Here is a 27,175-nt window from a genome sequence, read left to right as displayed (position 1 = left end):
TCTTGCAGTACACTTTGCATACAGTTTTATGCATAAAGAATACATCTTTTATGTATTTATGCATAGGTTAAGGAAGTAAAATCAAGAAAAGGCTGCAGCGAGTGTGGGATTTTTTTTTATAAATGTAAATGCACAAATCACATAATTGGTTATTGTGAAACTGTGCTTGGCTTAGATCTGCTTTATATACCTGAGACAGTCTCAAACTCTGGATCTGGATTAATCTGTCTTTAGCAGTACAAACACCAAATAAAGGGAGATACTGGCTGCTTCACATACAGGAGAGAGCAGCAAGAGACGCTGCCAAAACATGGTGGAACATGCCTGTGTACGCAACTGTAAGTGTCTCTAGCTAAATAATTTGATGATGAAAGAAGGGATAAGTTAGAAGGTAATCTTCCACTCTTCACTTCTTCTCTTAAATGTTCTTAAAACAGCCTTCTTTTTCATAATTTGACCGTAGAGTAACCAAATCGGTTTCAGGTTTTCTCATAAGAGACGCTTTATCTAACATTTTTCAAGTGCTCGGTTTCGCCTTAAAGATTTTGACCTGCAGAAGAAGAAGTCAGATTCAAACTCTGCTGGTCACATGTCGTCATGATGACAGTGAGAAAGGGGCTTATTCACAGATACCATGTGTCAGTTTGTGTCTCTGAACAAGAAACAGGGGGCAGGCAGATGTTGCACATTATGTACCAGTCTACTGCCTCTAAAATTGTTCTGCAAATGAGGATCTTAATGAGAGGCAGTGTTTGTGGGTCAAGGAACAGCCTAATCATACTAAGTCAATTGCATCTTTTCTCTTTGTGTCTGTGTGTGTGTATGCAAGTGTGTGTGGTTGTGCGTGTGCATGCATGCATGGGTGTGAGTGTGGAGCAGTGAGCAGATGAACCAACATTTGTCTGACTCAAGAGGAGAGCCAGTCATCATATTTCTTCATTTCCCTCTCTCACCCTGTGCTCCAAATCTGGCTGGACACTTAAGTACATTAGCCACACAATATGGAGTTGTCTTGTCTCACCAGCAAAAAACAGATGTCAAACACGTGTCTTTGTTCATTTTCCTTTACCCTCCCTTTGCTTATGTTCAGCTCTCAAAACCCAAGCTATAGAGTCGAGAATCATTGGGCACACTGTCTCTAACCTTACAGCGACTCATTAAAACTGAAGACATGGATAAATATCAACAGGAGTAAGTACCTATTTTAAAAGGAAAACAGTAATTCTATCTGCCAAATACACATAAAGATCAATATCAAATTTCCATGTCATTTTTCTTTGCCATCGTGTGTGGTTGCTCAGGTTGTTCAAACTGGGGATTTATAACTGAACAAAGCAGTGATTACAGACACAGAGGAACCTTTATTTTATATAGAATACATGTGTGTGTGTCTGTGTAAGGGTAGTATCAAGAGACACCCATCTGTACTTTAAAACTATGTTTGAAGAGTCCTGTGTGCTTAAAAATAATATTAATATGAACGTCACTACATCATGTCGACATGGTTTTTTACCTTCATTCCTTTCTTTCTAAAAAGTAAACCTAGGACTTAACAAGTGTCCACTTATTTTTAACAAGTGTCCACTTATTTTTATTTGTTCTCTGAATAGTGTTAGCTTTCATACATACACAGCTAACCTTGTTAGCAAATTTGAACTTTTTTCTTTAAATATGCTGTTATATATTGCACATTACCAAACAAGGAGCTGATGCACTTTTTTTTAGTTTGTTAAAGATTTGTGTTCCTATTCTGGTCAAATTTGGCTTTATTGTTTGTTTATAGTACAGCTTCAGTTCCAGCTGACATCAGGTCAAAAGGCTGTTATGTGTCACTGGATAAGCATCAGTTTATGGCTTTTTTTTAGGTTGTAAATTGTGTTTCACTGTTACATTTAAGTTTTTGTTAGCAGCGCAAAGACAGAGAATAAGATAGAGAGGAAGAGAAAGGGAGAGAGCAGGATGAAGGCTTAAAAAGAAACAAGAGTGGACATTTAGTCAAAGTTAACACAAAATTGTGGTGTAGCTCCTGTTTTGACCACATTCATTGATGATGACTTCACATAACTAAGGAGTGATATAACCAGGTGAGTAAATAGGCAGATATTGAAGTAAGATGGAAAAATAATAATTGTGTTTCACAAAATATTTTTACATGCAATTCATAGATGCTTCGTACGCTTTTTCAGTAGCACGCATAAAAATGCCGGTGGACATTCTAGACAGAACTTATTTATGTGAATGATAGCTTTTTAAGGGATTCATTCCACTCTAAACTTGGCTCAACAGAATGAAATTGATGTGACAGACTACAAATCTATTTGTCTGCACAATAAAAGGAGGGTTTTGTATGAATTAAAAAACTATATTGTAAAAGCAGCTCTTACATGTTTGCTTCATATCCATGTGTATGGACAGGGAGGGTGATTTTCTGCCATCTTTATTGAATAAATACAGCGGTTTATGATTCAGATGACTGCACGTGGTTAAGAGACTGAAACAAAGTTGTGCATTTTTATCCTTTCTCTTTGCAAATAGTTACTTCTTACTTTGGAGAATTCTGGTCTAAACCTATGCCCAAAGTTTGATAAGTAAATTGACCACCTTAAAACAAGTGTATAATATTGAAAGGTGTGATTATTCACTTTGAATTACTCTTAAACACTAACCCAGGGGTGTCAAACTCAAATACACAGTGGGCCAAAATTCAAAACTGGAACAGCGTCGCAGGCTAACATTAATATTTATTGAAAAAAAAAATATCTTCCTCTAGATATAAGAATGAATCTTTTCTTATGGACTCAAACAAGTTTTGCTGAAAAACTGAATATGGAACAAGCAAAGCTTAATACTAAACAATATATATATATTAGCTGTACAATACCAGTAGGCCAGCTCTAATAGTAATTTGGTATGGCTTTGTGGGCCAAATGTAATTAGGCTGTGGGCCAAATTTGGCCCGCGGGCCAGAGTTTGACACCTATGCACTAGCCCATTTAACTAATTCAGTTGCTTTTGAAGGTAAGATTGTAACATGCACCCAGTTAAAATTGCATTGAGTGCATTTGCAGGCAGCATATTCTTTTAATATTAATTATGTGGCACTGTGCACATAACATGATGACTGGGGGTTGAGCCCCCCTAGAACTCTGAACCTAGATTCGCCCCTGAATCTCAATGAAAGTGACCTAAATTGAAAACAAAAATTCAAAGTGAAAAAGAAAATATATATATATCAGAAAATACAAAACTATGAAACTATTCCTTTTCATAAATAGGGGAAAAACTTCTTAAAATCACAGTTCAGGAGGCTATCAGTGTGCAACACTTCATTTTGGAAAACAAAAGAAAAACAGCAACAAACAACTGTTTTAACAAATCCCAAAAAAGCCAATCAAAACTGACCCGCGCGTTCCCCTTGCCGATCCCGATCATACTGCCATCTATGAACTGCTACTGTCGTGAAGTGACGTGACGGCTGTGACGCGGAGGGACAGAAGCGGAAAACAGCGGGCTTGTTTGAAAAGAGGAAACCGTCTCCCTGGTTACTGACAGCCGTGTTATCCACACAGAAGTTTCATCTGGCGTTGTACAAAACAATATAACGGATGTACACGGGTGAACCCTTCAATTTCTCACAGTTCGAAGTATGTCGTGACGTTTTTTTTTCTAGCGCTCTGACTTCAGAAAGCTGTCAACACCAGAAAGAGTGTAACTCTTTATGCTTTACGTGGCTAACGCTAGCTAAGTACCGGTAATCTCAGTGTTGGTCTTCCTGGTGCTGCTGCAGGGTTGATATCTGCCTGGTTAGCAAGCGATCGAAATAGGTAAGAACTTATCAGTCCTCTGGACGCTTGCTTATTTCTTCCTCAGCTCGCGGTAGAAACCTGGAACCCCAATATGCTAACATCACATAAATAAATTCAAAGTCCCTGTCGATATGGTTTCAGTCAGCTAAAATCCTTTCCAAGTAGTTTTGTCAATCCGATGCAAAGCAGTCTAATCACATGTTGTTTAAATAGCTGAGCTGTGCCATGTTTGTTTTGATCCACTGCTGCAAGTTACTGAGATTTTTCTTTTAATATTTCATCACTACAACCCTTTTTCTTTTGCCTTCTTGCAGGTCTGAAAATGAGCTCAAAAGACGATGCTCGCACCCTGGTATTGGAGGAGCAGGTGAAGACTTTATCAGATGAGCTTTTGCAATGCCAGGTGTGTGAATGCATTTTGTTTTGGGTTTTTGTTTTAAAGCCATGTGCACACACTTCTGTACTTTATCACTGCTCATTGTACAATGTTGGATTTAGTTAAAAGTAGGAGAAAAAAACCCATTTGATTTCCCTAAAATAGGGATTTGTCCAGATTACTTGAGTATAACATCGTTACAACCCTTATCACTACATCACTGTTACAAACAAAGCGTTCATTTGGCTGTGATTTCTACATAACTCTTGTCAGTGTTAAAAAGTGTAACTCACTATATTTATCTTTACTTTATTTATCACTATGACTATGACTTTTTTTCAGACTACATATGTATCACACAGTTGTCAGCACCTTTTACTCTCCAGGCTGAGCATTCTTTTTTTTTCAATTCTCACTCTCTGCTATAAATTGTGGACCTTCATTAATTTCAAAATTAAGTAATTACTGTTAATTTGATCTCTGTGTGTTGCATACCAGCCATGTCACCAGACTTTATTTAATATAAAATGAGGATTGATGAAAGATAAGCATGAGAATAGAATTTCGAGGTCTGTGAATGACTAGCAGGAAAACCACCCCTTTACATGATGCTACTTGTGATTTTAAAATAAAGCACATTTGACTGACTAGATAAAGCATATTTATCTCCCTCATACATATGTAAATGTCCTGATTATACCCTTAATGAATGTCTAGCACAGACAGGAAAAAGTGTGGAGGGCCCCCGTCAGATAATACACACACAGGCACGACATGCTCATGAGCAGATTTCCAAAGGCTTTCATGTTCACTTTGTGAGTCAGTGATTGAGGGAGTCCTTGCATACTCACCACCAGGTGGTGTCTAATAACATGAGTGAATTGATCCCAGCATTTCTCACTTTGTGTATCCACACCACCTTGCTACACAGGTAGGCAGACAGCTGTGGGGTTCAGCAGATGAGGTGTTACATTTGAGTTTTGTAATAGAAGTAGAAATATAAACCACCTAACATGTTGGGCACAAACATTCGTTGTGCTGCTGTTTGTGTGTAACCACATGTGCGCCTGTTACCTTATTTATCCTCTGCATAAACTTTGGTTTGACTTCGGGAGCCAATTTTCAAGTGTTTATTCAGTGAGAGAACACAAAGGCATCAGAGTGGAGTGAATCCATGTATTGGCGTATGTGATTAAATAAACAAAAGAAACATATTGTGTCTTCTGCAAATGCACCGGTAGTCAGTGTGAGTAAGTGACAGCTGAAATAACTTTGCCGGAGACAAGAGGGGAAAAAATCCCCACGACTGTAATAAAAATGTTTATGTAACTGGTTTTGTTAACCTGGGGTTTATTTACTAGAGCTGTTTGTCGAATGATAGAGATGACAGGAAAGTGGAGAGATTTCTGTCAAAGGAAACAAACTTTTCTTGTTCACTGCATGCAGACTGATTATGGTTATGTGGGTAATCATTCTCCAGAGGCCCATTCTTAGTCTTGCCTTGACACACCTTAAAAAAAGAAAGAAAAAGAATTATGTATGAAAACAGTATGAAAGTCATTGAATAAAAAGTGAGACAATTATTTGGCGAGTAAATTTATTTTTAAGACAAAGTCGTGTCATCTGATAATGTTAGTTTTGCAAATTTTCTCCATGAATTTTGCCCCAAGAAAATATTAGCCAAGCAAAACCCTCTCTGACATCTAATTTTTGTAATACCGTGATTAGATTGTTTCTCTCAGGGTATTCCGGCTTCCTCCCACGGTTCAAAGACATGTGCGTTAGGTTAACTGGTGATCCTAAATCGGCCGTAGATGTGTGTCTCTGTGTCATCCCTGAGAAAGACTGGCGACCTGCCCTGGAATAGCCTCCAACCCAACAACCTTGAAATGGATAAGAGTAGGCCTTTTGCCTGCAAACTTTAACATTTGATTGCACCTTTAAACTTAAAAACCATTATAAAAAATGTTATTCTCACTTGTATTTAGGACTACGCGCTGTATACTTTGTTCACTTCAGACTCACTTATATTGAGCTGACACGAAAGCCATCTTTGGTGGTCTTATCTGGAGTAGATCACTGATTCTGCATATCTGAGGACGTTAAGTTCTACCGTGCACAATTTAAATTGTGGCATTTGAATACTACTGATGTCTTAAGTCTCTTGCATGATTACTTCAGGACAGCCATTAACTACAAAGACACTCATCTGTCAGCCAGCAAATGTTCCTGCTAGACCATGCTAATTTTACTAATATGTGCTGAATTCCAGTGGCTCTCGCTCTCTCTCTGGTATGTTTAGCTCGTGGTGTTTCAGTTTCTAGATTCCAAATGAATAATTCAGCCATCATCAAACACATATTCAGTGCATCTTTAAGTACGCATACGGCCGAGGAGAGCTCTTGATGAGGGTCCTGACTGAACATTTGTCCATGGAAGGGCTAATGGCAGCCAAAGGCCAGGCAGAGGGAGACCATGTATTTCAAGTAAACCATGCTGCCTAATTTAATCGTTAGCTGCATTCCAGGGTTGATTTGGTGAGATCTCTATCCCCGCTTCACCCCGCTCCCGATCTGTGTATCCACACACCAAAACACACAGATGCGCATCGAGACAGAGATCTACAGTCCTTCCACTTTATATGTTCAGCTCATGGTCTTATCAAGGTCTGCTTCTGCCACTTCAGTAAATAATTGATTAGACACTTTTGAGAAGGGGGTTAAAATTCATGTGCTAATTGGAGACCAGTAGATTCCAGTGGGAGGGATGACTTTTATCTTATGATGATGTGAACATAATTTATCAGATAATTTTATATTAAGTCGATTTGGTATGATTCTGTCTTTTAATGTCAGAAAATGTAGTTTTTAGATGTCCCTCATTAAATGTAATGTAGCTTAAAAATGTTTGAAAAACCAGCGAGACAATTTGAATTGGAAATGTGTCAGGGGCTGGCTGGGTTTTTCTGCTTGAAGATGACTCTCTCTGTCATCAGTTTTGAGTTTCTTTGGGGCTAGTTACTTTGGAGCTGTAGTGGAAAACATATCCGGAGAGCAATTGATTAATAAAGAAAAATGCAAGCTCGACTGCTGTGTTTTGATTTGGATCCCTGCTCTCCCCAGTCATAAATAGTGCATAATGACAAGTGTCAATGCTCGCTCCCCTTGAGTCGAAGGTCACATCTCAGCGATGGAGATTGCCGCTAGAGAGAGGTTCATGATTAGAGAGGGCAGGACAGATGAAAAAAATATTATATATTTATATTTTTACAAGTTCTTTAAATTATTGATTGACTTCCCCCAGTTGTCATATGCTAATGTCACTGAGCATCCAAATTTTTTGTTTCTCACTGAAAAAGGGCTGTAATGTGTTGCTGCTTTTCCTTTTAGGGGCTTATCAAATGCAAATTTTATCATCGCATTTCTCAAAAATAATTTCTCTTCACTTGCTGAATCCTTTACTCTCACAGGCAGACAAGGAGTTTGTGTGGTCTCTGTGGAAAAGGCTGCAAGTGGCAAATCCAGACTTGACCCAGGCTGTCAGTTTGGTGGTTGAGCGGTGAGTGGATTCATCTTTCATATTGCTACCTGAGAGGCTCAGCAGACGAACCTTCCCCTTATCTCGCAAGTGAAGAGAAGCAAGTGTGTGTGTGTGTGTGTGTGTGTGTGTGAAAGTCGTTCAAGGGGTGTTTAAAGCACCTTGGCCGTTCTACTGGGGTTATGACGGAATCTGGTGCAGATGCTGATTTAAGCCCTCTTATCCCTGGTCTAGCAGTTCAAACAGTGGAAACCCTTTTAATGAAAACACTCTTCCACTGCTGCTCACATGCTGGACAGTTGAAACAGTCCTGCCAAATACTTGTCTTTACTGGATAAATTGCGAGATTGAATATGACCTCTTTTGCAGGATGGCTAAGCTCCATTGAGAACAGTGGCATGGGAACTTGTAGGAAAAGACACATCTGGAGAAATGAATTGCGTTCCTCTTATGATTAAAAAAAAAAACAAAAAACCCAAAAAACATAACGAGACTCTGATTTATCGCTGAAGTTTGAAAGCTGTTTATTCACGCGTTCCAGCTGCCATTAAATTTTGTGTAAAGCTTTATTTAGTACTTAGGTTTTACTGACTTTTTTCTTTAGGGGATACATTAAATCATATTTTCTTCCTCACTGGTGCACATCGCATACTTTTTGAGGTCTGTCAGTTGTTAGTAGACCCTTAATAGAGGTAAAAACACAGTGCAGCAGCAGAGTGCTCCTCAGTACCTGTGCCTCTCATTTCTACTCCACACCCACTTGAGTTCTTTATAGCCCCTTAGGAAACCCATCAAAGTGGGTTAGTCCGCTGAGACAGGTGGGGCAACATGCACCCAGAGAGTGTATGTGTATTGTATCACCTGATGCGCAAGAGGATATTGACATGGTAATTGTGTCGACTCCAGTCAAGCGCTGTCGTCCACTGGGAGCCGCCATTCATCCCTCCCTCCCCTTCCTGTGTGGATCTTGTAGAGTGATTGGTTGGATGCTCAGGACATGGTGAACATAGTCCAATATATGAGGAGATGCAGCTAGGCCTGCCTGCGTTCCTGCCCCCTCCAGGGACACCAGATACTTATTTCAGTGTGTACCAGGGGAGAGGGCTGATCAGAAGAGGCAAAGAGACGATAGAGAAGGCCTCAAAGACCTGAGGTGTAGAAGAAGCAGCTGATGAGCGGAGGGAACAGATGCTCCCCGGTGGTTCGGAGTAGTTGAAACAAGCAGGTCCCCAATTGCAGACTTGTTTGTGTCTCCGCAAAAGTTCATTATGATAAAAGAGGTAGTAGTGGGCTTGAGAGGTTTAAACTTTGCTGTATTGTTGCTCTGTAATTCTGCTTAAGTAGCCAGTGAGTAAAAAAAGTTTTTCTTTTCATTTTCTTACAGTTTAGCATTATTAAATATTAAAATAATGATGAGAACACTGGCGACATGTTAAGGCAAAAGAATCTTTTTTTGATGAGTGCAGCAGGTGATCAATAATTAAACATTTGGAGTTGAAACCGATAAACTTTTGTCCAAGAACTTGCCCTCTGGGGCAAAATTCAGTGTTTTGACCTTTCCAGAGTAGCCAGCAGATATTTGGAAAAGGGATTGTTGATATCTGGGCCAAGAATTTCCTTTTCCGTGTGTTCACAGTCGAACTATGAATGTAGATGAATTTTTGAAAAAAGTGAAATCACTATCAGATGATAGCTCATGGTTTTCACCTGCATGCAGCCAATGCTCACTCATAAACTCATAAACCAGAGAACTTCCTATACTGAAAATCTCATTTGTAATGAAATCAATGAGTTCTTCATGCTTATTTTTATATGTAGCATCTGTTTATAGAGAAAAGTTAGAAATCGATGTGTTTCAAGCCAGTAAGATTGGACAGAATCTTGAGTGTAAGCTAAATAGTTAAAGCTATTCTTCTGTACGCTCTCAAGTCCTTAATCGTTGCTGACTATTTACACATGTATATTCTGTGTATTTACTCTTCCTTCTAGTGAGAAGCACAAAGCTGAGATTAAGGACAGGAAAGTGTTGGAGATCCTTCAGTCGAAAGACTACAAGATTCAAGAGTTGGAACAGGTATCATAATGTTTTCCTTAACCGGCTTTAACTTTCTAATGCAAACAACTTTTCTTTATGAACATCAGCAAGTCAGTTTCTTTTTTCGCTGCTGGCCTGCTGTCAGATCTGATCACAGGAATTCAAATTGTCACGACGCAGTTTAAATATGTTGAAAATGTTCAAAAAGTGCTGATGCACAAAACAAATTTACAGAGTTTTATGCAAAAACAAAAATCATCACACTTCTGCACACTCACAGAAGTGTGTGGCTGCTGTGATTTACATATCAAAGTAGTCTCTTTCTCCATTTTTCTCACACATCATTATGTTTCCTTGCGTCATATGATTATTATAATTAGGAAAAAAATATTCAAAAGGCGCCACTTTAATGAGTAAGGATGTCCTCACACTAAGCACGGTTACTTTGTACCCTGCCTGAGCACAATCACCTTCCCTGCCCACTTCCCACTGGCCTGTGCTGACACTGCCCTTAATGATCCGACCCAAGTTCACATCAGTTTGTCTCGGAGTGTCAACTCGTCTCTCTTTCTTGAAAAAGCGCTCTGGTAGTACACAATGGGCTCATGAGTGCTTGTGAATGAGCTTTTTATGAATATTGTGGCTACAATGGGGTTGTGGTGACACACTGCGCTCTCACGTGTTTATTAATGAGTTGGCAGAATGATTTCTAATGGAGACAGCTGCTACTCCGGAGTGTGCGTACATAGCAATCATGCTACATGCATACTGTGCTCAAGTCCAAATGAACTATGCCTGGGTTCTCCTCTAAGTGGGCCAGGGTACCGGCACATTACACACCACTTACACTAGTCAAGCAAACTTCACCTTAGGGGTCAAACTCGCTTGGCCACAGAAAGGATCAGTTAATGTGAGTGCCCCCTCAATCCTAGCACAAGACTTGAGGAACACATCCAGTACATATAAACCTAAAAATTTAGGTTTGGGTTTTTTTCTACTTTTTCCCCCCAATAAGCATTGCAATAAGCCCATACCCTGTGTACATATTGTACACACACGTACATGTACAGCTTCAGTTTCCACGATTAACAAACTGCTCCCAAGTTCCTGCATCGTGTACTGAGCTAAAAGTTAGCTTACCCGGTGGTTGCAAACCAATTTTCCTTTCGAATGTAGAAGCACCACCAACCCTGACTTCACAACAATGAAACTGTAAAACCTGTAGTACTACCACAGTTATGTATTTGTGACTGACTAAATAAGCCATACACGAAACAGTGACCAGGCTCTGTCCTTGAGCATGCTGCTGGCATCTTTGTTGTTCTGCCAGCGATTGATGAATGGCTTTACCTTGGTAGGGAACAAAATAAAGCTTGTTTTCCCTTGTTTTTCCAACTGCTACTGGAATGCGCTCAACTTGGAAGTGACGTTGCTCCCAGCTCTGACATCCGACTTCTGCTGTAAAAGGAATGCAGCATTTATCTTCAGGCTGAGCTTGTGGTCATATGCCTTCATAGTTGACATTTAAGTTGCAGCCATTTCTAGTGGCTCTTAGTGAGTCTTTCACAGAAAGACAAAACAATCCTTGGGCTTTTTATTTCATTTTCACGGTCATTTTATTACAAACAAGCATTTTTGTCTTGCTTGTTTAACTGTCTGCTGAAACTTTCATTCATAAATGCCATAAAAATACAAATGAATACAAAATTATTATGCTGCTTTAATATTTCCCTTTAGATCTTTATCTTTCTCTCATACCTACTTTTTTTGCTCTAACCCCTGAGTTATAGTTCTTGGTGGTATGATGGCTAATGATAATGACATCACTAATGTAATTTACTCCAAATCATCATCTCTTCACCGAAGCATCTGTCAGTCTCATTCATTAGTGTCCCTCACCCAGAATGGTGCTCATTCTTAATGAGACTGGCTGTAATGGAGTCATCAGCTTGCCAGTGCTTTTTGACATTACCCTCCTCAGCAATCATAATAGTTGCTCACTGGACCAAAAAGGTATATGATTATGGTGGACTTTTTTGTGTAACATTTGTACCTTTAAGGTATAAGTCATCATAGGTGACGACTCCATTGCTGTGTTTGCAAGCTTGGCACTTACAAGCAAAAACAAATACTACTTACGGCCTTCTGAATTATCCACGTGACAGTGTGACACAAGTTTCACACTGTTGAAATGCTTTACCCTAATATACAGACATTTGATGGATATCTAGATATCTATCAAATCTGATGGATACTTTTCGGTTATTTTTTAATAGACTGAATTGATGAGGTGGTAGATAGCTGCAAATCCATCCTGTGGGGGTGGGACTTAACTGTGCTCTGTGTCTTTCAACTGCTTTTTAAGAGCTATTTAATGAACTCATTCATTTATTACTCTCATTCAGTGTAACGCCCATGTCTCAGTTTATATGAGTTTTATAGGAGGAATCCCTTTGTTTCTAAAGCCTGTTTTGCTGTACTTCTTCTGAAAAGTTCCTTGATAGCGCCGCACTCTGTGCTGTGTCATCCAGCCCTCTGACAGTCATCGTCTCATCTGCAATCTTAAGCCATACCCTCAGAGTGATTAATAGGTTTTCCTTCTTTTTTCAAGGATGTGATGGTCTGCTGAGTCCACATAGCATCTCAGATTTTTTTTCTTAATGTATCAGTTCTCCCACTTTGATTATGTTTTTTTTTGTTCTTGCTGGTTTTCTTTTTTTTTCTTTCACCTCTTTCTCTCTCTCTGCTTTTGTAACATAATTAGCGTTCATTTTTGAACTGTACTGGGAATTTTCAGACGCTAATCTTTCTGTCCTAGACCTCTTAACTTGGCGCAACCCGCTTCCCCTCCACCCTACTATTCTATCACTTGAGTGCTACTGGGGTTCAAATTGTTCTTCCCTATCTCATTATCAGCGTTTGAATTTATTTTCCGCTCTCCAGTATAAATCTATTAAAGCCCCACTGTTCTTAGCACGGCAAGCTAGGAGTTGCAAGGAACGCTAAATCCACTATCTGGATATATCTGAGCGATTTCCCTCAACATGGCAATTAATTGCATCCCAGAGCACGGTGTTATTTGAGAGAGGGGGGTGTACCCACAGAAGACTGTGGATTACCAGCCAATGCCAAACCCCAGCTGATACAGTGTTAAGAAGCCAGCCTCCTCCCACTAAGGCCATAAAGGCTGCCAAAAAACATGAAGTAAACATATAAAAAGTGGGTGGTCATTACTTTACACTATCGCTTGTTTTAAGAGCTGAAGCATTTAGTCTATTCATTGATTGTCAGGTTAGAAAATTAATGCTGATAATGTTTTTCAGCCTTTCTTTTGTCTGTACACTTAATACTTTGGGGTTTTGGACTGCTGCAAAAATATGACGTTGAATGGCATGACCTTAAGCTCCAGGAAATTCCAACAAGCATTCACTCATGCTTTGTAGATCTCATGAATAGCTCATTAATCAAGGCCAATTGATTATGAAAGCAAATATAAAAGTGATAGTCTTGTTGTTTTGTTACAACATTTTTAAAAAAATGAAGGTTAAAAAAATGCTATGCCTAATGTAACCTGTAGTTTTTTGGGTTTTTTTTGTTCTTTCTGTGTCACCCTGATTGCCACAGAGAGTAACCGGGCAGCAGCAGGAGATTAACGGCTTGTTACAAAGGAGGACGGCGGAAGAGGAGAGTGATTTAATGAAGAAGGAGCTGACAGCTCTGCGTGAACAACTGGTCAATAAGAGTCAGGAACTTGAGGTTGGTGGAACAAATTTTCTGTGGCAGTCGGGGCTTCTGCTTTCAAAAGTCTCTCTTCTGCGTGGCACGACAAGTCCCCCGTGGCCTTAGCCTCGGGGGTATGAATCATTTAGAAGAGAAAGAGGATTGTTCAGCCCTCTTGAACGCAATCTCAGTGTCTTTGTGTCTTCTTCTCCTGTCTCCACCCTCGCTCTGTCTCACCCTTTCTTGCTTTCAGCTTACTTTCCCGCTACGGACAACAGAGAATACTTAACAGCTGGAAAGTCTGCATGTGAGAAAGAAAGCGCGAGCCAGAGAAAAGCAGGTTGTTAACTTGCAGATAAATACTTAATGCCTCCTTCAGTGGGGGGAAAGTGAATAATGTGCATGCGATGGTGTGGCTTCTGCCTAATTATGCTTAGATGGGACATGGCTATGATTAATTGATAAAGGGATGGTCCTTACACAGTCTTGGTGGGGTCTCGTGGTGAGAAATCGTGGGGGACAGCATCAAAGGAGACCTAGGTTGAGTCTAATGGGTTTTGTAGCTAGCACCATTCTCATTAGGAGCCTGTCATTAAGGCTGGCAGACTGGCCCCTGTACCTACGTGAGCCCAGTTCTTGCAGCACGGCTCGGCCAACACCAACCAAACGCTGGCCGCGTGGGTCCAGTCATACAGCACAGGTGACCTTGGCCAATCAGCGACCCATGCAGTGGGCTCCCGCAGAAAAAGCCGTCCACTGTTTACATATTCATTTCAGCCTCAACCCCGTGGGCTGCTTCTCTTTTTGGATCTTTGCAGTTTTCTTTTTTCATTTTCTCAGTTTGAAATGCTACTTTTTCTTTTTCTCTTCTTTCGTCGCCATTGTTTATTTGGCCCTATTGACCCCCTCCCCATTCTACTCCTCACACACACACACACACACACACACACACGCCTTCCTTATTCAGGAAATGAAGACAAAATGTAGGAGGAAAGAGGAGGAGGAGCGGCAGGTGGTGCAGGCTCTAGAGGAGGAGAAAGAAGGATTAGCTTCCCGCTGCGCCGCCCTGCAAGCTGACCTGGAGGAGAATCAGAGGCAGGCCAACAGCCAACGAGACCAGAGGGATACTGCCCAGACCAGAATAAAGGTATGAATGTGGGGACAGGTCCACACAAATACAAAGGCACTCACACACACACCTTGAACTTTCTGATCCCTCACACCCTATCCTCTTCAGCTTGTGAATATAAAAAGATCTCTGTAGCAAAGCACAGAATTAAATAAACAGGGACTGCACTCAAAGGAAGGACAAAGTTATGATTTAACGTAGGGCAGACAGATCTTCCTGAGTTGTGGTTTAAAAAAGAAAGAAAGAAAAAGAAAAACAAGAATTAAGCAGACCAAACCGAAAGTAGCTTCCATTAAGTCATTGGCCTGTTGGTTCAAGAGTTTGTGGTCAGGTGTGTTTCATTATCCAAATGCAAGCAAGTAAATTTCAGAATCTGTTGCTCTGATCATCATTATGGATCGGTGCTTCTTCTCTCTGTGAACATGAAAATTCGAGAAGACATCAACTGTGCTATTGTTTAAACATTCAACCAATCAAATTGCAGTTCTTGAAAATTTTATTTATTTATTTATTTTTTTTACATTTCAAATTTTATTTCCTAGATTCTCAGGAAGTAAAAGCTACAGAAGAACCTCACATTCCTCCCCTTCCTTATCGACTAATCATATTGAAACATATTGCTCCCCTAGTCAAATGGAATCAGACAGAGAGTCTTGAATAAGTTAGAGCTGCAGAGTAATTACTCTTGGATGGGATGAGCCCAGTGACTAGTGTATGCACATCCATCACAGCCTAAGACACTCCACTTGTTTTATGATTTTTTATTATTTTTTGTGTCATACATTGATTTGAAACTTGGTGATGGAAAATATCAGATGCGCAGGGGATACATCATGCCAATTTGTTTGACATGGCAAAGATTTATTCGGGAATTTATCATTTAATGTAGACCTGTGTGTACTGTTAAGATACACCTGCATAGTTTTAGTATTTTCTTAACTTGAACAGCAGTGGAGGAATATTCTGCAAATACAGAGCCGCAAAGATGTGTTATACGTGAAAAAAATGTGACCGATATAATTATATAATAATTTATAATAATTTCTTATAGCATTCGTCACATAATTTGCTTGATATTAATTAGCGTCGGATGAATTCAGGGTTTGGTGACCTGTACATGTTTGATGTTGTTTAATCTGCTGCAATTAAATGGTTTTTTTAAATTAAAGCAAAGCTAACTAACGCCTTGTCTGCACCTCCTATATACAAAGAAACAGCACAAAAGCACAATAAAAACATTTTCAGATCGACTGTCATGTTAGAACTAAATCTAAATTTTGCTATTCGATTACTTCACAGCAACTAGTACGGCTAGTTGCTGTGAAGTAACAAATTGTGGCCGACTTATTACAAGTGTTAAAGAAGGCATCGTAATTCAGGGCTAAGAAGTGAGACCTAGTTTCCTTGCTTTTCTGTCACTTTTTAAATTTCAGAATCATTTATTTGTTTATTTGTAGACAGACAGTCAAAGTAATGTGACAAGTGAATTATTTTAAATTTCATTGCAGAGTCAGTAAATGAAACGATGCTGGTCTGCGTTGGTTTGAGGATTTTGCCATAGAAAATAAACACTGACAAAGTTGACGTAATAATTCTAATACTTAAAGCATTTCATTTAAGGATAGCCTCTAAATTTGACAAAATCATTGTTATTACTCTTCTACACCAGGATCTAGAGGAGAAACTGCACAACACCTGTCAGGAGCTGACTGCCTTGCAGAGCCACAGTAGCAGCCTAGAAGCTCTGCTTTCCTCCAAAGACACAGAGTTGGCAACTAAACATGAACAACTTGATCACCTTTGGTAAGTTGTACCAGCTGAGATAGTGTCTCTGTTCTTGCAACATCCAAACCCTAATAGGTGATATTTATGGCTAATTTCATTAGTTAAAGTATAATTCTGTCCGCTATAGACGTACTATATGTGTATACCTCGATTTACATGGGTTACTGCATGGAGGAGTGGGTATATTGCTTCCTTCGCTGTGAGGCTTGGGGGTGACACAGATTTCTTCCACTCTGGCCCACCTAAAGCCACTTGATAAGCCCTGCATAGTGGATATGCTTTAAAAGAGAGAGAAGAGGGAACAGGGCAGGCTTTGGCTAAGCTTTAGTCGATATGATAAAAACTGTGAGAACTGTAGGAGCCTTAGTGGTAATCTCAACCTTTTTTAACTACTTTTCTGTTTTAATGCCAGAGGCAGTCTGACATGTCAGTCACACCAGGGCTATAGACTATTCTTGTGGATTTAGCAGGGTGATTAAAGATTTCCTTACAAGTTTGAGAAGCGCTTTGTGGTAATTCCACTGGTGGATACTAAACAAGATGGAAATGACCTTTTGGTGCTGATGAATTTTGGTATGTTGAGAAATGTAGCTGCTGTTGACGAAAGAAGGAAATCTGCTGTCATAAATACATTACAATAATGTAATGTGCATACAACTTTATGATTGTTATTGCTCTATAGTTTTGTTGTGCATTTAGGCATTGATGATGATAAAGGCTTATGAATTTGAGTTGCATATTTATCAAAAGTTAGACTTTTACAGCTGTAACACATGTGCTATTATCTTAAAACCCAAAAGGATTAAAACTGAGTTAATTCAGGTTCTCTGGCATACTTGTTTAAATAGTTATTTTAATATCAGTACACGACCTTTATGTTTCTCACCTTGAATACGTAGTTATAGTTATATAAAAAAATATAACTAAATCCACAATATTTAATGTAAGCAGCACATTATTGTTGTGTACTGTATGACTTTGCATAACGTGTAATGCGAGTGCCTGTGTGTAGTCGTGATTTTGCGGAAGTGCAGACGCTGTACAGACGGAGCACAGAGCATGCAGCGGAGCAGAGCCACCTGATTAAGCAACTGGAAGGACTCAACCTCGACACACAGCGAGTTCTGCGGAACCAAGAAGAGGCTCACTCTGCTGACGCTACCTCCTATCAGCAGGTACTCACAAGTACACACACACACCCAACCTCAAACTCAACAGTGTTATAACCTCTTCATCGCGCTTCACTCAGGCCTCACCAACTGTGGTGATTTATTTCCAAGCTAGCTGTAACCTACAATTATTTTTGTGTCTGCCAGAAAATCATTTTTTCTCGAAGTCTCCTGTTACTGTGACTGGGTTTGCAGCATACTACTTTGCCATGCACGTGGAGGAATCATAGAGAAAGACATTTTGCAAACATAAATCATTTGGGACACGTGTTGTTAACAACTTCTTTTCCCTATTTAGATTATTTAGCTTATCCTAATTTTTCTATTACTGAATATAACAGTCTTAATGTCACCTAATGAGTGGTTTTTGTCATTTTTCTCCCATCGATCTGACCCTTCCATTCCCTCTTGCTTGGATTTTAAACCTCTCTGGCTTATATATATTTGTTGACAGCTATACAAAGAGTTGAGTCAGTGCTACCAGGCTCTCGTGTCTAGTGAGGCCAAGCTCCGCCAGAGTCACCAGGAGCTGAGCAGCCAGCTGGCGCAGAAAGACCAACAGATCTTAGAACTCCAAGCTGGCCTACAACAGCAGCAGCAGGAACAAATACAACTTCAACAGGAGCTGCAGCTGCAACAACAGCCTCAGCTAACAGCCATTTATCCCTCTCCTCAAAAACAAACCAACTTTAAGGTAAGGACTATTCTCATTCTTCACTATGTCTTCCAAAAAGGCCTTAATGATCAAATGCATAAAAACATCTTAGTATAGCAAGTATGCCAATCTATGATATGCATTTGTTTCACAACAAACACATTATAGTTTGATAATTCTGTCAATTGCTTGCCTGGACTTAATATCTAATTGTCCCAAGGTACAGAGATGTCAATGTGTAGGTGGACCTGCAGGCACAGTAATAACTGACTGGCCCCAGCATGGCCTGTGGTGGTGGTCTTTAACTCAGAATCATTCGTTTGATATTGCTCTAGTTCACCCTTGATCTATCCATCTCTCTGAGCACCAGTGTCTTTTATGTCCGCTATCTGATCTTCTCTCACCGCCAGTCCTAGGCATACGCGCACTCTCTGAATAACATACTTTAGATATCGCCTTTCTCCCCTCCTACCCAAGTAACTGGAAGTCCTTTTAACACACGCGGGTCAGACAGCAAAGCCACGTAAGAGGTGGAGAGAGGTGATTTAATTGGAACTCCATAATGTTTTTGAAGATGATGTTAGAGTTACAATTCTACATCTGTCAGTCAGCGGGACTTTGGCTTTAGCGTTGTGCCTTTTGAACCAATCGCCCCCAAGGCAATAGAGGCCTTTAGTAACTGCTAACGATATGACGATAGGTGGTAGACCACACAGTGTCAGACACTTGGTTGGGGAAAAAATTAAAATCTTGAGACACTTTATTCCATCAGCAGTTCTCTGGCACACCACTTGACATTTTAAGGAGCCTCTCGGTCTCTTCTGCTCTACGACTTACCATTCCAGTTTCCTCCTTCAGATAACTCCATTTGATGCAGCACAAGACAATATTTTTGCAGCAGCGAAGAAATGTTTTTCTGCCTCCGCAGCGTTTAATTTGTTAATTTGATTGGCTGATTTTCTGAAAGTGCTGCTCCCAGACTGTGCAAGTTAGAAGATATCAGTTCAAATGTTAAGTGAGTTACAATGAACCTGTCTCACTTAACCCTCTTAATTTAACCAGCGGTAAAATATAAATGGATCATTTAGTCAGTAATTAAATACAGTACTGTAGTGTTCCCACAGTAATTAATACTACATTTAGAGTAGATGCAGTTAGTGCTCTGTGTGTGTAGTGTGGGCACATACACTGACTGGCCACAACATTAAAACCACTGACCGGTGAAGTGAATAACATCGATCATCTCGTTACAATGCAGTGTGCTGCTGGGAAATTCTGGGTATTTATGCAGATGTTTTTGGGGGCTTTTAATTTTTTGTGTGTCATGCACCATTTTAAGGCAGGTAGTTTTATTGTGACTTACTGATATATGTGTGCATGTTTTCTTGTCTCTTACAGTGAAAAGTCAGCTCACACAATTCTCAGGGCTGGGACATAATTAGAAAAAAATCATATATATAACCAAAGCTAAGAATAAATGATAACTTTTGTTTACCGAACACATGTAGCTGCTGTCTGGCTGATTTGTTTTTTGTAACTTTCTTACCCGCCGACATCAAAGTGAACAGATCAGGTATCCCAAGGTATAGCGCTCAGTCAGGAGGGTTTTCTATTTCCCACTCTCTAATTTCACTGACAGGTTATGCGTACGTGTGGGTACGTCTGTCTTCATAGTTGTGTGTTTGACTGAAGGTGTGTGTGTGTGTATCCGAGCACATAATCGCGAATTCTGTAACAACTTCCTCCCGAACACCTGTTAAATTCAAATGCTCGGGTTGTTAAGGCAGATTTGATTTTAATTTTAAATGTTTTGGTGGAAGTTACTATTGGAGGTGATCAAAGTACTGATCGCAACAGGAGCACAGGGGGGGAGACACAGTGCTCATTTGAATATGGACCGGAGCGACGGCTTTGAACACCCCACCTGCAGTGGTTTTTGGTGGGGGCGGGGATAAAGGAGGGGTTGGGGTGAGAGGAATAACACCTATTGTGTGTTACATTTCCATGCCGCACACCAGGATTGTGCGTTCTCGCTTGTCTTATGCAAAGTTAACTCTTTACAGGAAGCTGAACAAGACTTTACAAAGGCTCAAATGTGGGCAGTGTGTGGCGTGACCACACAGCTCAACTCATTTTAATCAGGCTGGTTTCTACTTGAATAATGTAAATCTATTATCTGTTAAATCTATTTTTGTTATTTATCCACAAATTAAAATATAAATACTACATCTATCAGTCTGTCTCTCTAAGATCTATATTTGTATGTAGATAGATTGTCACCATTTTTTAGTACATCAAAAGTCAGCTAATTGCTCCTGTGCTTAGGTAGTTGTCCAGTGTGTGGGTATTTGCCTGTGTTTGAGTTTATAAAGTGGTGCAAACATCTCCATGTCAGGCTGTAGATGGCCCGATGCCCTGATCTTCTAGCTTTAGGGCCTGGCTGATCATCAGGCACCTGGATGACCTCCATGCACAACGAGCTGCTGTGAAATTGCCAGGTTAGGGAGGCTTGGGTTGCCAGGTTGGGTGGTCACCATCGCAATCTAGATGCAAAGCAGGCTCCCTCATTAGCGGACAGAAAACTAGCTAGTCTGAACATTTCATTATTCAGAAGCGTTTAACTGCATCGTTTGTATTTACTGTAGTTTAGTTAGAGTTTGGCTACTATCAGAGCCGAGCTGTGATTAAAGACCAACATTAGAATCCACAGCAGACCTCAGGCTTTCTGGAATCATCACCGCAGTAAATGAGTGGTAAGTTGTTAATTATGTGGGCAGTCATTCAAAGCAGTGGTTACTCTCTCATCAACATTGGAAAGAGAAAATTAGGCATTCACATTCAATCCAGAAAAGTTTGGTCTAAATATAATGGGAAGAAGCACCTGTGTCTTTTGAAATGTTTACTGAAACTTTTTTTAATGGCCTATTTAAAAAAAAAACAAAAAAAAAAAAACATTTATACAAGGTTTGTGTTTTTTTTTCTTTTTGTTTGCTTTGGTTTGTCTCATTATCTCAATAGGACAACAATAATGTTAACATAACACCTGTGTTTTTTCTTTAAACTATGTCTATAGACATTTGAATGCCGCTTTAATATAATGATACATGAAATGCAGTAAGGTCTCATACTAAGCCTGAAGCACAGAAATAACATTTAGAGACATGACCGAGCCTTCCCCCCCCTGTTTTTTTTTAATATACTGAATGAACCCCACACGTTGCATCTCCCTTATCTTGCTGAGATCATTTTTTAACATCTGCTCCTGGGTTTTTATTAATGTTGGCTAATTTAAACGCTTTTAGATGTGTAATTAAAGTGCTAGTGAGACGCTCACACGTGCATAAATTTATACACCCACCGTTTTTGTCAGGTCACCTTTGGCTTTGGTGAGGCATTTCTTTTGATCATCATCATCATTAATGGCAGTCATCGGCTGAAAAGGGTGAAAACATAATGCCACGAAGAAATATGAAATCAGCTTTCAGCTAGAAGTTGAATAGACACTCAAAAAGGCATGAGGATGAGTTTAGTATGTTGTCCAGCTTGTCTCAGTATTGTAATTTTTATTTCTGTATTTTTAAGCACTTTGCAGACCTTGGATTTTTAATTTCTTAGATTTTGTAGTTCTCTGTAAAATAACACAAGGATTAAGGAATGCCAAATGTTAACTATGTTGCACCACATAAGAAGTGTTTTGCAATATATTGTCAATATTTAAGTCAATTAAATATTGACAATATATTGCATTTCCCAAATGAAAGATGGTAAACTGAACTAAAGGTAACTGAATTGTGGTGATGTGAAAAATGGCTGACAGCAGGGTAAAGCAAATCAAAAAGCAGGTTTATAAAGTGGTGCAAACATCTCCATGTCAGGCTGTAGATGGCATGACGTCCTGATCTTCTAGCTTTACATTGCATTTTAAAATTAACGCAATAAAGAAATGTGTAAGTGAGTATCAAAACTACTGTATAATGATAGCATTGCTATTGTGGGGAAGGTATCACGGTAGTACCAAATTGCTACGATATTGCTAACCCTAATAAGCATGAAATTAAGTTCAATTAAAATAAGGAGAGAGGAAATAAGTTCATATATGAATTTAGCTTTGAATGTTCATCATTGTACTTTGTGAAAATGTGATTGAAGGCACAGGCCTTGTTTTCATTCATGCTACAGTCACAATGAGGAAAACGGTGACTGGAGACCATATTGCAACCAAAGTTATTGCAACCAAAGTTATTGCAACCATGTGCAATGAACTTGCAATCTTGTTGCCTTCGAAATGGTTGCTTCGAGGCAGACACTAGGTCTATCACCACTTGCAGTCAGTTGGAGTCTTCAAAGCGATTTTGGTGCAAGAGACAATGAGACAGAATCAGCCTGCTAAACGGAGTCAAGTGGGCAATTATATGCAATCTGTGACAAAATAGTGATTAATTGGGATTAAATCTGTGAATATATGTCTACTTTATTACTTTACTTTAACTACTTAGAACAGCCTCAGCTTATGGGCAACCAGTTGGTCACCGCAACAACTTTCAATCAGTCTAAGACAGCAAAAACAATTCACTGCTTTCACCGAGCAACCACCGATTTTTTCCTAGGCGCAAGGAGTCTCTGTCCTATTTTTGCTCTAGTGTGACTGAGCCATTAAGACGAATGCCCTTCCTTTAACTAAACTCGCAGGACCTACTTTAAAGTATATTAATCTTTATTGTAAACACGTGGCTGTATTCACACGTTTCTTTTTTCATTTGAATTCCATTAATGCTTAAAATGCATTTTTTTGTCAGTGACTAATGTTATGTGTGCTGATTGTATTATCACTAAATAGTATTACCTACATGAGTTTGAGTTTTGGGTGTGTATTAGTAGTAAATATTGTTGTCAACATGTGTGTGTGTGCGTGTGAGTGGGTGGGTGAGTGTTTGGAGCTGGCCCACGTCCAGGGCCAGAGACATACTAATGACATAGATGCCAGTGGTGTGTTTTACAAGCTCAACTGCTCTCATTAGATGAGAAACTCTGTGTAGCACAGCTCGCCTCATTAATGAAGCACAGCCATGTGCCGCTGCAGAGACATACACTCACTCGTTCTAGCACATACACCCGGGTCAAACAGACTGTGTGGGAGGACTCAGGGCTGGGTACACACTCCGAAAACATACACGCACCTACTTCCTACTCACTGTGTGCCGTCCTTCTATTAAGTCCCCCTCCACTGCGCTGCCAGTTAAAACACACACTCATCCATCTATGCACAAAGACACATGCTCTTTGAAGACTCACCATCTTGAATACAAAGTGCACCAGGCCTGAGAGTGCACTGCTTAAAGTCCTCACTTCTCAGGCCTATCCAATCACTTTCACATATGCTGTCGTTCCATTCATTCTATTCGAATGCGATTGTGTGAGCATGCGTTTGTGTATCCATGCAGTGAGTGGCTTTGGGTGTGTGCGTGTGGGTGGGGAGCCCCTCCTGATTATAGCTACTCCATAATTAACAGTGATCAGATTTGTTTTGTGGCATAAATGGTGCATGTGTAGAACATTAGGCCTGGCAAGTCTCATTTCACATTCAGCTCAAGGGCTCGGCAGCAGACGGGTCACGAGCTTCAGGGAGCACAATCACAAGCCTCGCTCCATATGGTCCTGCCTGCCGCATCCTCACATGTGAGGGCCGCCAGTGCCAGACAAGTTCCCCCAAGAACCTAATCGTGTTCAGTAATTACCAAGACCGGCTTTTCTCTCTCTTTTTTTCCTCCTCCCCTCCCTCCCTCAGCCTCCTCCCAATCTCTTGCTCTTTTTATTTATTTTTTTCACCACACCTGCATGCTCTCTTCTCCTCTGTCAATCTCATGCTCCCGTGCCGTCTCTTGGTTTACTCTAAGCTACGTGTAATCTGTTTGTCTTTTTTTTCCGTTTATATATATATTGTTGCTCTTTTAACGGCTTCCCGGCTTTCCTGTTTTCCGCTGGATGAAAATCAGGAGGGCGATGAGAGAGAATTCGCGAGGAAGAAAAGTCAGACGCTCCCGCATCAGTTAATTTCTAAATTGCTTTATGTGGCTGATGCCGAAAAACGCACTCCATCCTCCTGCCTGCCTGGAAATTATAAATAATTGTAACAGATGCGCCAATATGGCCGGCCTCCAATAAACGAGGCCCCAGATAATTTGACCAACCCCCTTTGACAGGCCAATTTAATAAAACATGAACAAAATCTTCCTCACTAATAATTTATCATCCCCTCTCCTCCCCTTTGGTTAAAGTTGATTACCCTGGCAGTTAACAAGGTCACGCCCAGATGCCAGGTTTCTGATAATGCAATCAGGACTTGTTGGAAAAAAGGTGATGACATCCTGTGTGGTTTTCTTCACAACTTGGCCTCCCAGTACAACATGGTGGTGAAGGCCTTTGTTTGTCAAAGAGCTTCAATTTGATGTGTTGAGTCAAAGTGTTGTTGATAGCAGCAGGTGAAGCTTTTCTTTTCTCTTTAGTTTCACACTTTTTCTTATTAGCGATTTAAGAAAAGGCGTGAATATGTGCAGGTGATACAGTCAAGAGGTATGTGGATGAGTTTTTGAACTATAAAAGGGCTTGTCTGACTTGATAAAAACTGCCTATACAGCACGTGGCCTTTTGGCAGTGGATTAAAAGTCATGCTGTCCTTAAAGCTATAATATCTTTGCACAAAAACGCACACTCAGCATAACAACACAACAGTAGCTTAAGCGTAGAGATTAAAGTTTGAGTGACATGGGCAGTTTGAAGGTGACAGTTGTTGCCCTGTACATACAGAAACCCCCTCTGGTTAGTCTTGATTGTGTTAGTATTTTGTCCCAAAGTGTCTCATTATACACTTTTTTCCGAAATAGTGGAGCTGCTGGTTAATTATCTCTTGACTAGATGAGATATCTGGGTGTTGACTGCAGTGAGCTAAAGTTGCCATTCTTTTTAACTACATGGTGGACAAACTGTTATCACATTTGTAACGCAATGCAGTACATGACTGCTGCAAGTACACAAAGAAGATTAAAGATTTAAAACATTATTTTAAAAAAGTATTTTTTACAGTGGAAAGAATTAAAGGCAGACTGTATTCTGCTTTGGTTAAGCTTAAGCAAACTTTAAACTGAATTAAGCAATAAAAAAATACATTAGCCTGATATTGGTTCATTAATAGCTTGCTGTTAATTTAAAGAGAACATATCCATTTTATTAGGTACACCTTGCTAGTATGTGTTAGATCCTCTTTATCCTTCAGAACTGCCTTAATTCTTTATGGCATTAATTGTATAAGGTGCTGATATTTTGATATTTGTCTGAAACTTTGGTCCATATTGACATGGGAGCATCACACAGTTGCTGCACATCTTTGATGTGAATCTCCCGTTCCACCACATCCCACTACTAGCCTGAAACATTGATACAAGGCAGGATGGATCGATGCTTTGATGTTACTTATGCGGAGTTCTGGCCCTACCATCCCAGTGTCACAGTAGAAATCAAGACCCATCAGACCAGACAATGTTTTTCCAATCTTCTATTGACAGTTTTGCGGAGCCCGTGCGAGTGGTAATCTGAGTTTTCTGTTCTCAGCTGACACAAGTTGGACCCAGTGTGGTATCCCATTTCCTTCAAGGTTTGTCATGTTGTACATTCAGAGCTGCTCTTCTGTATACCTTGGTTGTAATCCAATCGATAAGGTGGTTAATTAATTTGCCTTCTTATAAACTTGAAGTAGTCTTTCTGTTCTTCTCTAGTGTTTTTGCCCAGATAACTCCTGCGTAGTGGATATGTTCTCATTTTTGGATGGTTTTCTCTAAGACCTAGAGATGGTTGAGCAGCCAAATCCCCATAGATCATCAGATTCTGAAATACTCAAACTAGCATGTCTGCCACCTTGTGACATTCAAAGTCACTTATATCACCTTTCTTCTTCATTCTGATGTTCGGTTAGAACTTCAGCATGTTGTCTTGAGTACGTCTACATGCCTGATTGAATTGAGCTGCTACCATGTAATGGGCTGATTAGATATTTGCATTGACAAGCAAATATGGTTAAGTGGGTGTGTTTGTTACAGCTGAAATACTCAACTTTGAGGAATAACATGGATAATATTTTTAAATTTCCGGACATAAGCATGACAAAATAACAGCTGTCACCAAACCAAGGCTCTGTTTTCCATCAGCCTATCTTAGTCGTCTCTTTTCAGCCTTTCAAGCACCAACATATGCGCCATCTCTTTTCTCACAGGCGTTGGCGTCAGAGCAGGTTGATGCGGTAGCCCAGAAGTCTAGCCCTGACCAGGCCTCTACTCGAGGTTCATGTCCCAGGCCAGAGGGTAGTACTTTCCATCAGAGATCTGCCAGTTCCATTAGAAGACAACAGGTAGGTCAGAACATGCTTCTGGTAATTATGTCAAAGCCAACACGTGGATGAGCAGCTAACATACCCTCACTTATCCATTACTGTTTTGTTCAGATTAGATCAAAGCCACAGAGAAGGGATATAAAGGAAACTGTCTTTCTAGAATCATATGATTTATCAGACCCAGCCCCTGCCAACCTTTGTCCTGAACTTCCCAACACACACACACAGATGCCCCTCCTACTGTGACCAAGCCGGCGTGTGCTGCTGGTTTCACGCATGCCTTGGGCTCAGGCACTGGCTAATTTACCGCTTCAGCAGTACATTATGAACAAGAAAGAAGCTTTTGATCTTCTCAGTATCCAACTCATAAGTTTGGCAGGACATGTTTCTAGATGGCCTCACTCACTCTAAAGCTGGCCTGAAGACACGTTGTTTGATTTAAGCCGCTGTCCTCATTGTATCTTAAATCGAAGCGCTTCTGTTCTGGCAGTCTATTTGTGTAATGTAATTATACCGTGCAAAATAAATAAATAGTATTGACATTTGATGAGCTTCCTTTATGCTTGCCTTAGGGCACACAACT

The 27,175-nt window shown here is 40.1% G+C and overlaps 1 protein-coding gene across 1 annotated transcript in view; it reads left to right on the top strand.

Moving 5' to 3' along the window:
• Window positions 1-4,128: 4,128 nt before the first annotated feature.
• The window catches only part of cntln (centlein, centrosomal protein), a 92,665-nt gene continuing 69,618 nt past the window's right edge, over window positions 4,129-27,175 (top strand). Inside the window, exons 1-9 of the mRNA XM_085355829.1 lie at window positions 4,129-4,209; window positions 7,652-7,740; window positions 9,709-9,793; window positions 13,379-13,510; window positions 14,442-14,621; window positions 16,273-16,406; window positions 17,401-17,563; window positions 18,012-18,251; window positions 26,476-26,610. Coding sequence (XP_085211955.1) covers window positions 4,129-4,209; window positions 7,652-7,740; window positions 9,709-9,793; window positions 13,379-13,510; window positions 14,442-14,621; window positions 16,273-16,406; window positions 17,401-17,563; window positions 18,012-18,251; window positions 26,476-26,610 — 1,239 coding nt within the window. The remainder of the gene's footprint in view (window positions 4,210-7,651; window positions 7,741-9,708; window positions 9,794-13,378; window positions 13,511-14,441; window positions 14,622-16,272; window positions 16,407-17,400; window positions 17,564-18,011; window positions 18,252-26,475; window positions 26,611-27,175) is intronic.

Source organism: Diplotaxodon limnothrissa, linkage group LG6 (assembly GCF_057381915.1).
Source record: "Diplotaxodon limnothrissa isolate DT_005_m linkage group LG6, D_limnothrissa_male_GT1.1, whole genome shotgun sequence".
Classification (NCBI taxonomy): Eukaryota; Metazoa; Chordata; class Actinopteri; order Cichliformes; family Cichlidae; genus Diplotaxodon; species Diplotaxodon limnothrissa.
The sequence above is the reverse complement of the archived record's forward strand: the minus strand, read 5'-3'. Positions and strand labels throughout refer to the sequence as shown.